The sequence below is a fragment of the Malurus melanocephalus genome, unplaced genomic scaffold (assembly GCF_030028575.1).
Source record: "Malurus melanocephalus ecotype Western Australia unplaced genomic scaffold, MMel_1.1 scaffold_2, whole genome shotgun sequence".
Lineage (NCBI taxonomy): Eukaryota > Metazoa > Chordata > Aves > Passeriformes > Maluridae > Malurus > Malurus melanocephalus.
In genome coordinates this window covers 5,826,517-5,841,412 of record NW_026623234.1, presented here as the reverse complement: position 1 = coordinate 5,841,412, position 14,896 = coordinate 5,826,517, and the positions used below count along the sequence as shown (strand labels likewise).

Here is a 14,896-nt window from a genome sequence, read left to right as displayed (position 1 = left end):
GTGGTTGAATGGCCAACACCTGTCTGAACTGAAAAGCAACTGAAAGCAAACTGAAAGCAAAATGAAAGTGAACAGAAGGTGGGAAGAGGGATAGGCTGCCCAAGATTAACATGGAGACACTGGTTCTGTGTGATGAATATATGGGAARGCCAGAGCTCAGCTGGCAGTTGTGACTGGTGAAGGATGGAAAAAGCAACAGAARGGCTTCTTATAGGGATGTTGGTGGCAATAAAAAGACCAATAAAAACATGGGCTCATTGTTGAGTGTGTGTGACTCGCTGACAAAGGATGTGGAAAGTATTTTTTCTGCAATCGAAGAGAGGTTAATTTGTGCCTGGAACTACTGTCTGATGTAATTATTGGATGTGTGTTAATGATTCTGGTGTACTTTATCTGAGGATGTAAATTGATCTGTTTATTTTATTAGTGTGGTGGTGTTTTAAAAATTTTTTTGAGCTCACAAGCAGAGAAACAGTCCTTTGAAAGGCAGTCTTTTTTAGTCTGGTCGTTTCTCAAAGCTGGTAAATGAAGTCAGATGATAAACTGGTCAATATTTGTAGGGGATGGTGAGGACAACTGTGTCACCTCTTTCATTTTCCTCTCACTTTTTCCACTATGTATTCTCACTGGTGTGTTTGTATTATGCTGAAAATTCATGTGTTTTGCTGGAAACTAGAGTCAGATCAATGTGTTGGCATTGTCTGCTGGCAATTACCAGCCCAAGAGGTGGAACAGAAAAATACAGACTTAAAATGGCCAAGTTAATATATATAGATAACATATATTTTTCTTTAAAAAGTATATACATGCATGTAATCATGTCAAAACTTGATGGTTTCCCAATGTTTAGGTGATAAATCTCTTTCCTTTCTGTAAGGACTAACASTCTGCATATATTAAATACATCTGAATATAACCAAGTTATACTGAGGATTTCMAGGGACTGAAAGTTTACTATTTCTCATGGTTTATTTTAACATTCAGCCTAGATTCYTGAAGGTGTTGGTTAAATAGAGTTRAGCTTAAGCCTGTGTTGGCATTATTCGTGTTACATTACTTCAGAGGAAGTATAAAATCTGTGGAGAAGAGAAGATTGCATTTGCTAGCAGCTAGTGTGCTTATTAGAGAAAAATGAACATGGGAATTTGTATTCAACAAGTGTTGCACTAGAAGGAAATATCTGGGTGGGTTACTYCTGTAGGTCTRAAAATGTGGTATTCTATCCTATTAYGCACCTTTTYGAAAACTGGCAATGAATTGTCCAGAAAAGATTATTCTSTGTGTATCTTGGGCTGTATTTTTTCCTCATCTTAAGAATATTGAAATAGTTGTTTGCAATGATAAAAGACTCTCAGGTCAGAACATGCATGATGAAATACTGAGTATTGCTGTAATCATACAGAATAAAAATTTAATGTGATTTGACTTGAAAAAGGCAGGTAAAMTATGTGAGTGTTTTATCTGTTATCKTCTTCCTTATCCTTAGAGCCTAGGCTATTTTAAAAAAATCTTTTTCCCTGCTTAGTCAAATGTCTGATGGTTTGGATTAGGAGACATTAGATTTATTTTCAGAGTCAAAGATAGGTCAGCATATTGCTGCTCTCTAGAACCCTGGAATGTTTAGATGACATTTAATACAGTGTAGTCATATAATGTTAGCAACTGTATGTTTTCAGATGACATTTAGAGAACCATGTCAGTCTTAGWGTAAGTTCTTTTTGTCGTTTTCTGTTTTATCTGCTTTAGAATGTTAGCCAGGAGAGGCAATATGGAAGCATTTTGTGAAACAGCATTGACATTTTTGATATTGAAAACCAAACATGTGTCTGTTCCCCGTGACCACTTAAGGCAGAGTGAAAACACAACTATTAATATTTGTTCTGAATGTAGTGCAAACTAATTAGTATGCCATGAGCATTCTCTTTACCTCTTCCTGGCACAGATGAAACTTTCAGTGCTGCAAGTTTCTTGAGTCGGTCTTTTAATAGGACTGGTATTGGTGAACCATATGTAAATGTGAGTAACATTTGAAATGTGTATTCAGAGATAATCTTAGCCATTTCTAATAACTCATGATTTAGCTGTTGTGTGTAAGTCACTCCATATAAAAGAAAATACTATTTCATTTCAGGAAGTCCAAAAACTTGTATAATTTTATACCTTTATTATTCAGTGTACATATTTCTGAAAAGAGAAAAAGATGGGATATTTTAAAAATGTCACTGTGCATTTGTATTTGAAGGTATCTGGGCTGTGACTCTTATGGGAAGGACTTTTTTCAGTATGCTGGCTTTGCCCAGTTTGATGCTGGAATACAGCTGCCCTCTAGATATGATAGTTTAGTGCAGACAACGATCAGGTGTGTTCTCTTCCARACTGTGGTTAGCCATGCCCTTGTCAATTATTCAGTAGCTCTTCTATGTACTGAAGGATATGATTGTTATTTTAAAATCTATTTGTAATACAACAGCATTTACCRTAGGACAGGCAGAACAAAGAAGTATTGCTGTTTTGTTTACTTCTCACCTCTTTAAAATACATTTTTGTTTTTTCTTCCCCCCACCCCCCACCCCCCTTCAATACAGTTGAGGAAAATAGGAGGTGGAGGATTTGGAGAAATTTACGATGCACTGGACTTGCTTACTCGGGAAAATGTTGCACTGAAGGTCGAATCAGCTCAGCAGCCAAAGCAAGTACTGAAAATGGAAGTAGCTGTGTTGAAGAAGCTGCAAGGTAGGGCGGGACCTTGGATATGCCAGAAGTAGAATGTCAGCGTATCTTCTTTTAAAAAACCATTGTAATCATAATAATATTTCCTATATTTGGCAGGTTATAGCTAAATGATAGTTAAAAGTTGAATAGAAGCTCTTTCAGATCCTARAAGTTTTGCTGCACTGAAGCTTTTCTTTGAAATGGGATGACACGAAAATAAAAAGAACAAATAGTAATTGAAAATAATTTAATTGCTGCRAAAACCTCTGTTCAGATATAGTTTATTCTGAATCCATAGATTCTCTTTTAGTTTTTCTTCTAAGATGGTCTCTTTTTTCTGTACTGTGTAGCATTGAATATTTGAGGTCCTTCACATAGCAACCGGGACAAGAATATTTGTTTTCTTTGCTTTGCTAAGAATTCTAATGTTGAAATGGGAAATGTATTTTTTTAAATCCCCACAAGCAAAACCCACAACTTTAAAGCACTATAACTTGTAGGRAAACATTATTGGCATGTAAAATCCTGAAATACTTTCTGATTCAGTTMATTGAGTCAGAATTTGAAAAGCCACAATTTGTGTACCTTTAGATACTTGAATGAAGGTATCAATATAGATAAATATGCAGTGGCTTATCTTCATTGCTTTTCACAACACAAGATTACAGAAAGAAAGTTTAAAGGGCACTTTTTGTTTAATATTTTTAATTTTTAATCTGGAAGATTTTGAATAATACATGCATTTCTGTCAGCAGCCCAAWTTTTCCAAACTCTTAGTTTGAATAAAACAAAATCTGTATGACATATGGYGCTGCCTAATGTGCTGTAAAGGTCACACTGCAGCAGAAATTGACAACCTCTATAGATTTAAGAGGGCAAGCATGTCACATGTTATGATGTTAGTAAACTGTTCCTACGCTTTTGTCTGTTTGAAGGATTTCACAACAACGTCTAGTATTATATAGCTGAGCAAGGAGATCTTTTTTGAATTTTAAAGTTTTTAGTCCAGAGGTGAATAGKAAATTTCAATATTGTTAACTGAAAGTTTGGAAAACATTTGTCAGGGTTCTTGCAAGAAATCATCCTAAAGACAATTARTTCTGAAGAACAAAATGCTCAGTAACTCCTGGGGTTTTTAAATGCTCAGAATTAATTTTTCCAAGAATTTGTGTTTTTTCTTCTGCACACATGAGCTTGATTCTATTTTACTGAGTCTTTAAAATGCTATAGCTGAAGCAACTAAATGATAAGAAAAATAGAAGGTCTGAAAGAAAATATTGGAATTTAGTAGTGCTACAATGCCAATGTATTTATGAAAACATGACCTTATATGTGTAACTGGAGTGCATTATAACTTACTACTGTAAATTAAAGTATAGTGGAGTTWCAGTTAAGATACTAGAAAAGTGATTTCTTTCTTAGTCAAAACTTTTTTCTTTTGACTTGTGAAGCAAGGATTGATGAAATAAGAAAATATTTATGTGTGAATAGTTGACATAGGGCCTTACAGAARTTATACTCCCAAAGGAAAACTGATAAGGAAGTTTATAGTTCCAAACAACCCAAGTCTTCCTACAGAAGAGTATTTGGTTCTGTTGAATTATGTGAAATGTCTTGATAAAAAGAACAGAACAATGAAACACCTGAACAACAGATCCAGTGAGACAAATCTGCAAAATATATAATCCAAATAAATATTTTAATTATTTATTTTTCCAGTATTATTTCTCTGAGCAAATAATAGAAGCTTTTATATAACTGAAACCCAGATTTTATGAGTTTCTTTAGAAATACCACTTTTGACAATCTTTCTTATGAGAAAACAATTGAAATATATTTTCCTTACTTTTTACATATTTTTACTCCCTTGCACAAATAAAGAAAAAAAAGTTGGTGATGATAGCAACACTAGATGTTACCTCTAGTCATTACTGTAGAAATTTACACTTTACAATTTTACTGCTCTGGTTTTACATAGGGAATGTTGTAGGTGATCAGTAAAGCAAACAGTGAAGATGTGGGTCAAGGTGAACTTCTTTCATATATTGTGATTTATAATTTACACAGATACAGTACTTCATTTTTACATGCATCTTTTGCTGTCTGTACTTRAAAGGTTTTTTAAATTAAAGAAGATTATGGTAAGAGACCATTTTATGTTTTACAGAAAATCTTTGTTCCTAGATGGAGCCATTTCCATTAATTTCTTTACCTTCACAAGTTTTGAGTATGGAAGAGATAAAAAACTAAAATGTAGGGAAAATCAAGAGAAGTGGATGAAAATGGGGAATAGAAAATCACTCTGCAATTGCTTTTAAAATATTTTTTATTATTATTCTTCAATACTTTTTTTATTATGTAGAAATCAGTCTGAGTTTTGACAATATTTTTCTTTTCATGCAAGTTCAGACCAGGAGAAATTGAAAACAGTTCTTTTAGGGTATCTTTGTAACAATTTTCTATTAATGTACATCGTCTAAGACCAATTTTTGTCTTGCTGTTCTATCCCTTTTTGGTGTGTGTGTGTGTGTATGTATATATGCGTGTAATTATTCTTCTTTTCTCAAAGGCCTGATGTTTCTTTACTTGCAAAGTGTTCTAGTTACATTGGACATCGAGAGGAGGGAATAGAATTGTTATGAGAACCCTTTTTCTTTCAAATATTTAAAAAGTTTCCTCTGTTTGTAAWGGGGGACAATGAGCTCACAGTGTTGTTGAGAATTTTCTTGATGTGTGGATCTGATTAAAAAAAAAATGTATGATTTGTGGAATATTATGAAGAAACAGGCTTTTGGAGGAGAATTAAACAAACAGGTGTAATGTCTCAATAGAGCAGAGCAGCCCTCTCAGTCTGTASTAGACCCAGGCACATTCTCAGGGTTATAAACATGCTTTTGAATGTATCTCTATCAGAATCTTATTTCACAGAAACTGTGAAACTGGAATAAGAATAGCTGTTGGCAAAAGTGCAGGGATATGTGCTATTTTTTATCATTTTTTAATTTCAGAAATTTAAAAAAATTGAAACAGTGTGATCTTTATTGTGGGGATAAAATGAGTAATAACTATGTGATATAATGAAGTATATAAAAGTAGTAACTTTGGATATGGTACAGTGACTAAGGAAAAGCTTCAAAAAAGCTCTTTTTAAGACTCTGGGCTAGTAAACATGCTGGAATATGTGAGTAATTGTATGACTTCTCTCTTAATTATGAAGAAGGACTAGGTTCACTGATTTGGTCATTTATTACAGTTTAGTCATCAATTACATCTTATTTCCCTCCCCCCCTCCCCCCCCGCTGTCCCCTAATTATTGTTGCACAATATTCTTTAACTCTTGAAATTCCTTGTTTTTGCTTTTTATTTATTTTTTTTAAGAAATCTGCTGCAACAGATGGTTGTTTTGTTTAACCATGTTGGTAGGCCATCTGTTCCCACAGTCAGATGGGAGAAGACAGATTTATCACATCTCACTCAGTGAGAGTGAGACTCACTCAGTTGGTTTCTGTCTCACACAACCTTAGAGACTTCTCCCTCACTCATTTACAGCTCTCTAGCATAATTTAGTGATGGGCTGGTAGGCTGTAAAGCTGCTGTAGTGATACACTGCAGCAGCCTGGGGAATGGCATGCAGACTTAGCACCCTCCCTAGGAGATTTTTCAAGGGCAGAGTTGTTCATTGCAGCTTACTACCATCATCTTCTCTCCCTGCAGCCCAGCCACATAGCTCACAGGTGTGAGAAAATACTGTTTTCCTGCTGAGGGAAAGGCTCTAGTAGGGGTGTATATTCCACTGCAGTGGTGGAGGATTATTCTATTTAAATAAGGTTTACAAGCCTTACTTCGTCCTCCCTCTCTCCTCAGTTTTATATTCAAGTTTCTAGGGAATTAACCACACAAGTTGGTGCTTCAGTTAAAATGGGATTTCTCTGACTGAACTGAATTTTGGACATTTACTGAATTTGTCAGATAAAGTCTGACTATATATATTTCTCTGAAGACGTTCCTTCAGCATACTCACAATTGGCTGTAAAATGAATTATAAATTTTTGAGATGAGACTTCATTAATGGAAACTGCAGCAATGAAGATACAAAATCTCATCTTGATAAATTTGCTACTAATCCTTTTTGTTCATAAAATTATACTGTCTGTAATAGCCTGTCTTACTTGAAGAAATGAGTGGAGGAAAAAAGTGGAGGCAAAGCTGTGATACTTAAGGTTTAGCACTTACGCATTTGCAGAAATTGCAGAGATTTCTTTTAAATTACATTATTTTGATGTAATTTTGATTTTCTTTATTTAAAAGGGCTTACCTACCTGTTTTAATTGGATGTGGCAGGCCTGAGGAAGCAAGAAACCTACAACCACTCTTGTCAAGTGAATTGAAAATATTCAGAAGCTGTAGGGTCAAGTGTAAGGGTTTTGATGGAGCTATGAGTGCAGCAGTAGCAAAAAGTCCCCTCAGATCTGTAACTAACCATTACGGTGTTTCGAAAACAGTAATATGGGTTTGTTTTTTTTTTTTTCCCTGTTTATGACATTCATGTAATCCTAAGAATAAAGAAATTAATGATGGAAATCTTAGGTGACGAATTTTACACATATTTAGCAACCACTTGGGACCATCAGCATTCTGTTGGYTGTAGCTTCAATTGGTGTGAGAAAAGAAGGTAAATGGCATGAGGAATTTTAATCCTACAGTTCCCTGTTCTGTTTAAGAGTGGGGCAGTGGGATCATAAGGGGTCCCAGTTTCTCTGCAAGTCGATGAACACTGGTACCAAAATGACAGTGGGTTTGCATTCCCGTTCTGTTTCCTGCTGCAGCSTTTGGCTTGCCTTTTTCTCTGGATTTACCTGGGGAACCTTATGCTTTGACTCTCAAGTGCAGTCAAATAAGAAGATTATTTTTGACYTGCCTTCTCCTCTGCAGTTTGCTCCTAGGACAGGGGGAGGCTTTAAAGAAAATCAGCTTAAACAAAACCTTGATTTTTTTTGATCTGTTTCAGTGTACCTGTGCTGATTTAATCTTTTGTAGCTAAATAGCAAGGATCATGTTCTAGAGAAAGATATTAATCAATTGGATTAGTTGAATTACATTTTCTACAATTCTTTAATATAAAACATAACTCACAAATAATACTACTGTTTTCTTTCATCATGGCAGCTGCAGCTTCTAGGAAAGAGGAATATTGGCTAGGAATATTGTTTATAACAAATCATTGCCTTTGTAAGAAAACAACCTTTCCCAGTCCAAAATGCCTCAAATTTATGGACATTTAGGCGTGTTGTCATGCTTGTTTTCTGATGGAAGAGTGATAGCTTTAGTAGGGCTACATATATTATGGGAGAAAACTTTTGTTTAATTACAGGTAGAACTAACTTTGGTTCTATTGCTATTGAACTGTGCAGGACTTAGTTTACTAAAGGTCTCAATAGATATATAACTATTTTGTCTGGTAATATCCTAGGTATTTAAAGGAATAAACCAGAGTATTTCATTATTTGCTAATTTGCTTCTTTTTCTCTTAGGAAAAGATCATGTCTGTAGGTTCATAGGATGTGGACGGAATGACAGATTTAACTATGTGGTCATGCAGTTGCAGGTCAGTATATCAAACACCTCAGTGTTTGCTTGTGTGTTTAGGTTTATTAGCCAAGTGCCTATGAAAATATCAGTAAAATCTTAAAGGATACTAAACAAAAAATGCCGCTAAAGATCACGAATGCATTGTAGTGAGCAAACATAAATTGAGCATATCCTCACRTCTTGTTGCTTTTATACCCTTTCCATAGTTCTATCAAAAAGGAGAAAGCTTGCATCCTGAGAAAGATCTGACTGTTGGAAGGATGAACTGTCATGTCTTCTGAGATATTTTACATTCCTTTTAAGTCTTCATTTGAGGATAGTCTAAAATGTATATTAGTCACTGAATTTTGTTGGCTTTTTTATAAAACTGAAAAAATGTAAAATATCCAAAGCAAGTAAAAGAAAACACTTAATTTTGCTAAAAGACTTGTTCCTTTAAAAAGGGATAAAATGGGTGATTGGCAGTTGGAGTTATGGGATTAATGTATTTTGTCATCCTGGTGCATACGAATACTGAAAAAAGTGTGTTCTAGTCCATCTGTTATCTTAGCAGAACAAAAGTTTTGTAATGTCATGGAGCTGTATTTCCTACACCATATATTTTTCATCTGTTTGATATAATGTATCATTAAATGATGTACTTTTCCTTATAGAAGTGAATGTAAAGAAACCTTCATGAGCTGTTTCTCAATAGCCTTTTTTTGAGTGACACAAATATAATACCAGCTAATAGTGTTTGTACTGACCTTCTAGCAGGGATTAGTTTGTTCCATGTTTTTAGGAATAGAAAGATACTAAGGTTCATATTTTCAAAAGCAGATTCTAAATTTAGTTTTGGAGATACTCAGGTTCATACAGTCATTGCATTTATGTGAGGTGTGTTACCCTTGAATGTGAAAATAGATATTGAGAGTATTTTGTGGTTGATCATGAACAACTAAAGAAGTAGGAAGATTTTACACCATCTGTGGATCTTAGTATTTTTTAAAGAAAGTGTCCTTTTAATTTTATCAGGGTCGAAACTTGGCAGACCTGCGTCGTAGCCAGTCTCGAGGAACATTCACCATTAGTACCACTCTGCGGCTTGGGAAGCAGATTTTGGAATCTATTGAAAGTATTCATTCTGTGGGATTCCTGCACAGGGACATAAAACCGGTAAGTCTGCCCATTCCATCAAAGCAGACAAGTAAGATGTTATCATTAGTTGGCTGCATAGGTAAGAATAGGTTGCATACTAGATGCTAAAATGCAAAAATGAGAAGGCACAGAAAATTGAATGTTTAATCATCAGATAGGGCTGATTTTTTTTCTACTAACTAATGTTGGATTGCAACAATGGTAGCTTTGGTCTTCTCATTGTCTCCAGTTTAGGCCTCCTTGCTATTTTCCTTGCTATTAACTTTCAACTCTTATCTTTATCATCATGTAACTAAGAGTATTTGTCGTGAGATATGACATAATATGTTTGACTAGTGGCAATTAATATTGTCATATAATAGATCTAAAAGAATAGATACTAACTGGAGAGTGTGTTTGTAAGTCTTTCTATAGCAATTTCTTTGTATTTAATAAACTTCTAGCAAACAAGGAAGTGAAAGACAGACTGTAAGGAAAACCAGTCTGTTTTGTTGCGCAGTTTTGATAAGTTTTGTAGTCAATATGTCAGTATGAGGAGAGCATCTTCCTGATGTTATCATGCTTTTGTTCCTACTATTTTTTTTTGTTTTTCCTTGCATTTATTCCTGAAATTGCATCATCTGTTTTTAATATTGCTATTTGATATTTTAATATTGCTAATGATATTTGTATTACAAATATAATTAGAACTCTGTATAGTCAGAATTTGTAAATGAGGAAAAAATAAGCAAATCTTTGTGTTTTCTAATAGATGTAAATATGGCTGGTTATATATGACATATATTGCTAAATTTCCTGTCAGCTGAATGATGCTTGCTTAAAACTTCAAATAAGTTTCTACACATTAGGAAAATTTCATTTGTATGAGTTCTTCCTGGCAACTTTTTATAAAACTTGTATTCTCCCTGAACCACCCCCATTGAAGACTTCATTTAATAGGGAAAGGGCATAGAGGCAGTGAATGTCAAGTGAAATAGGTGAGAAAGAATGAGCTGGAGTAACTGTGCTTTGTGCTGAACTCAGATCCTGAAACAGTTGGTTGCTTGTTTTCCTTGTGATCAATTAGGCAATGCTGAAGTTCTGTGAATAGATGACATGACTAGAAAATTATTGCTGAAAGTTAATATATTCTAAGTGACCAAGTAAGATGACAGTCTCTTTGTACAATATAGGCCACTGTTCTGATATGCTGTTGGATGTCTGTTTTTCTTAACAGCATTTTCTTCAAAATTCAATGTGAGTTCAGTAGAAATGAAAACATGGAAGGAAGGCTAGAGAAATAGAATATGAATTTTCTGGTTGTGTTATTGCATTAATATGTGAACATATTGAACCCTGTGTGTATTTATCTGTTATCTATCTGTATTTGTTTTTCTTCCTAGTCAAACTTTGCAATGGGACGCTTTCCAAGCACCTGTAGGAAGTGTTATATGCTGGATTTTGGCTTAGCACGGCAATTTACCAACTCATGTGGGGATGTCAGACCAGTAAGAATTTTTTCATAGTTGAAATTCAAATACTTGAATGTGGTAGTATACTGTCTTTCCTTCTGGAGAAGTATGGGAATTGCATTGAACTGGTAACTGTTCTAGGCTTGACAAACACCATCCCAGATCAGAAATCTATGTAATATATTGATTATGTTCAAAGTCTGTCAGCAGGGTATGATTCAGGTTTCTTGTTTTTGGCTTGAGACAGAGGTGTACATGTAAGATATTTTGGGGTAATCAGTCATTTGATTTGGAAAATCAAGTGACAAATACTTTTGTCACTTGGTTTTTGGTTTTCATTAAATATCAGAATAATATATCAGAGCTGAATTTCACTTGGTATTTTCTATTGCATTAAAAAAACAGATTTAAAAACTGAGGAGAAAAAAGTAAAAGTCAGACATTTAACTGAATATATATAATCTTCTGACAGATAAAGTCTGAATAATTAAAATAGAGATAGAATAGTAATTATAATATATAAGAGGACATAGTGTAGTTGCTGTATTCCCACTGCAATGCAGTCTGAAGGGAGTTGTAGCTAGAAGTATATCAATGAGGAAATTACAATTTTAACTAAGTAGAGCCTTCCTAATTCAGGGGCGAGCAGTTAGTTTTGTTAATTTTAAAGATTCAAAGTGAGAAAGTCAGTGCCATGGTACATGGTGATGTTTAAAATAAACGCATTTTCTTTATTTAGTTCAATTTACATTTTAATGGCAATACTGAATAATGTACTAGTCAATACTGTGTAGCATATTGATAAATATAATGCAAATTGAGTGGTAAAAGCCATCTTGACAGGTTTTCTTGACATTTATTTTGCCTAAAAAGTTGGGAAAGGGGCAGATTTTTGTGTGCAGATGATGAGGTATGTGGATTAGTAAGGTAAATTAGTGGGGTTCTGCTGTACTCTATTCCTTCAGCCGTAATGCTGGACATTGCAATGAAAGCAAAGAGCAGGGGAGACCAACAGAGTGCCTGCTGCTGTTGGAAAGGTGAGCTAAACATTTTAAGTAGTTTTATATATTTTTTAAAATTTCTCAGTGTTCTTGTCATGTTCTGTATGTTTGGCTGCTTATAATGTTTTTTGAACTGACCTTTTATTTCAAAGAGAAAACAATTCCCAAGATTCTCTCTATATACACACCAATGGTAGCATTTTCAGAGAAACTAAGCCATAACAGAAAATTCAATATTTTTGGTGTAATTCTTTTGTAAAAACTACCTCTCGCCTTTTGTTTTTCATTGCAGTGCCCTACAATGTAATTAAAGTAATTCTTCCATTCAAATTGTTCAGAAGTTTTTGACAGTGTAATCTGTAGAGTGCAATGCTGGTGGGGAGAAAGACAGTAGTTTTGTTTGTATGTTAGAGTTAGAAGTAGTTCTTACTTAGAGAGTAGCCATACTGTTAGCCTTGCTTACTAGGAGAATGTATTCATATTTTCATTAAATGTCCTATGTGCTTCTCCTTAGGGCTATCCTTCTAAGCTCCATTAACTTTCTTGAGCAGATACTACAGATAATGCAGGACAATATAAAACCATGTTCTCCAAAACTACAGTATTGTCTTCGTAAAAACATGCTCCATAGTTAAGGTTGGCTTGTTGACCATTAGCTTTTATAACTGTTGTTTTGCTTTCCCCCTTTAACTACCTCTGTCTCAAACAAGGAGTTTTCAGGCTTTTACCCCTCTGGTTCTTGCCCCATCTTGCTGTTGGGTTGTGGGTGGGTGGCGGTGTGGGGCTTGGTTGGTGCCTGGGGTTAAGCCATGACATGCTGTTGTGAGTTCTTTGTTATAGACAGGTTTGGAGAGAGGATTTATTGTTTTCAGTTTAGTTTTTTCTGAGAAGCAATGGTGTCTCCTTAGATGTCTTACCTTAAAGAATGGTTGAGGCAGAGAACTTAGGATGAGAAATCCTTTCTTGAAGATGATCTAAACTAATTCAGTGCCCTTTTTCTGTATGAAAGGTCCCCCAGAGTTGCCTGTCATGCCTGTAATTTCCTAAGACATCTCAGTGTTGTTTTCAGAGATGTTGTTCATCTTTGTACTACCCACCTTTATGTCAGACTTGGTGGTGATTTAGCACCATTAAAATCATGCTTCCAGGGGGTCCATTCAGCTGTAGCTGCTTCTATCTAAATACTGTTTTGAAAAATGCAGAATTAATATAAAAAGCTTCTCAGAAAGTAATATTTAAAGAGAAAAGTGTTTTCAATGCTTGTCGTGCTTACTGTAATTTCCACTGCATTTTGGAGTGTCACATGTGGACTATCTGTATAAAGAACTGAGTAGCCAGCATTGTCTGCCCATTTCACTTTTTCGTTCCTCCATAGGATTTGCATTAGCATGATTTTTCACCCTTGGATTAGGTTATCTACACTAACCTTTAGTTTGCAGCAGCCAGATGACAGTAAAACTGATGTAAAAAAATATTTCAAGTAGATATAGTGTAATTTATCCACCAAGGTGGAATCTGAGTAATTGCTTCTGTAGGTGTTAATGAGATCTTTATTCATACATTTTTGTATCCCTCAGAGTCCCTCTCACAAAAAGCGTAAGCTTTTGAAGCCAGTAAGCAACAGCAGTTTTCATGTGAACTACTGCTGCAGRATGCACTGATTTTTACATAACTGAGGGACACAAATAATTAAGAAGGAAAACATATTTCCTGTGAATCATTAGTTAGGTTTTACTCATATATATTAACTTGGGGGCCTAGCCAATGGTGTATTGTTTGCATCGTGCATTCCATCTGACCCAAACTTTCAATATTAAGGATGGCATGGAGTTAAAGAGCAGTGGAGTTTTTAAAACTGGGCATAAATTGCTGTAAACATATGTTTTGTGTCTGTAAAAACTAGTATCAGATTTCTTCCTCATTCTTCCTGGTTTAACTGGTACTTCTGTCAATGCCTTTTTTGCTTTTTGACAATAACCTTTTCACACTCTGCAGCTGAAATAGCCTTTTATAGCCTCTCTCTAGAACTATGGAATTTCCTCATCCAACAATATCAGAACTCCTTTTCAGAAAAGAGTGAAATCATACATGTGCAGGATAYTGTAGTTGTAGCTGACTTTGTTCTCTTCCCCTCTCTTTGCTATAAAGGGAATGCAGTGTTCTAAGATCATTTTTGCACATCCACTGTCTAGGTAGTAATCTGTTGTAAAGTTAATGAAAAGGGGTAAAAATGTTTATAAATGTAATACAAAAACTGTTAGAAAAGGACTAATCATTACCTGGACTGTAACTTTAAATTTTCCTTACAGGAAAATATCACCCCTCTTAATAAAGAAGGGTAAGAGGTCATTTCAGGAAATTACAAGAAGGAGTATTTTGAGGGACAATTTTATGTAATGAAAATGTGTTCAAACTTTATTAGTCTGCCCCAGTGTCTGAACATACTGTCAAGAGGAAAAGCCTTTATTGCTCATCTGAAGGATTCAGGGGTTTTACATTCTCTTGGGTTATTCAGTAAATAGAGACTGTTTCCCACTTGTTCCAGATATTAGCCTTTAAATTAATTTGTTATAATTGCAGTTTTCTTGTTGGAGTGTCATTTTACTACAGTGGTCTCTGTGAATCTTCAAAACTGAAAGAAAAACGTATTAACATAAAGCATAAAGCAAAAACAAACCTTTGCACACTTTTCCATGCTACTGTAGAATAAAACATTTTTAACTGCTAATTTTGACATGGATTTATTTTAACAAAATTGTCCTGTCTTTTAGCTGTCTGAATGCCCTTGCTTGTGAGGAGCTGACTTCAAAAAGAGAGGGATATATTTGTTGTATACAGTAATAAGATATTTGTAAAATGTATAAACACGTTGAAAAGAGTAATGAAGAACTGTAGTTTTTTAAGTTGTATGATCTGACACTATTACCTGGTTAGAACTTAGAAGTCAGAAAAAAATATTTATTGCATTTGGTAGGTTTATGAAAAATGGATGAAAGGTAATAACAA

At 34.6% G+C, this 14,896-nt stretch overlaps 1 protein-coding gene across 4 annotated transcripts in view; it reads left to right on the top strand.

Moving 5' to 3' along the window:
• Positions 1-14,896, top strand: part of TTBK2 (tau tubulin kinase 2) — a 77,863-nt gene that overhangs the window by 24,517 nt on the left and 38,450 nt on the right. For 2 of the 4 annotated variants that reach the window (XM_057366107.1, XM_057366127.1), the window contains exons 3-6: positions 2,586-2,733; positions 8,244-8,317; positions 9,316-9,456; positions 10,821-10,925. In XM_057366107.1, coding sequence (XP_057222090.1) covers positions 2,586-2,733; positions 8,244-8,317; positions 9,316-9,456; positions 10,821-10,925 — 468 coding nt within the window. Of the gene's footprint in view, positions 1-2,585; positions 2,734-8,243; positions 8,318-9,315; positions 9,457-10,820; positions 10,926-11,854; positions 11,927-14,896 lie in introns of those variants that run through there. The other 2 variants (XM_057366117.1, XM_057366137.1) reach the window with 2 other exon arrangements.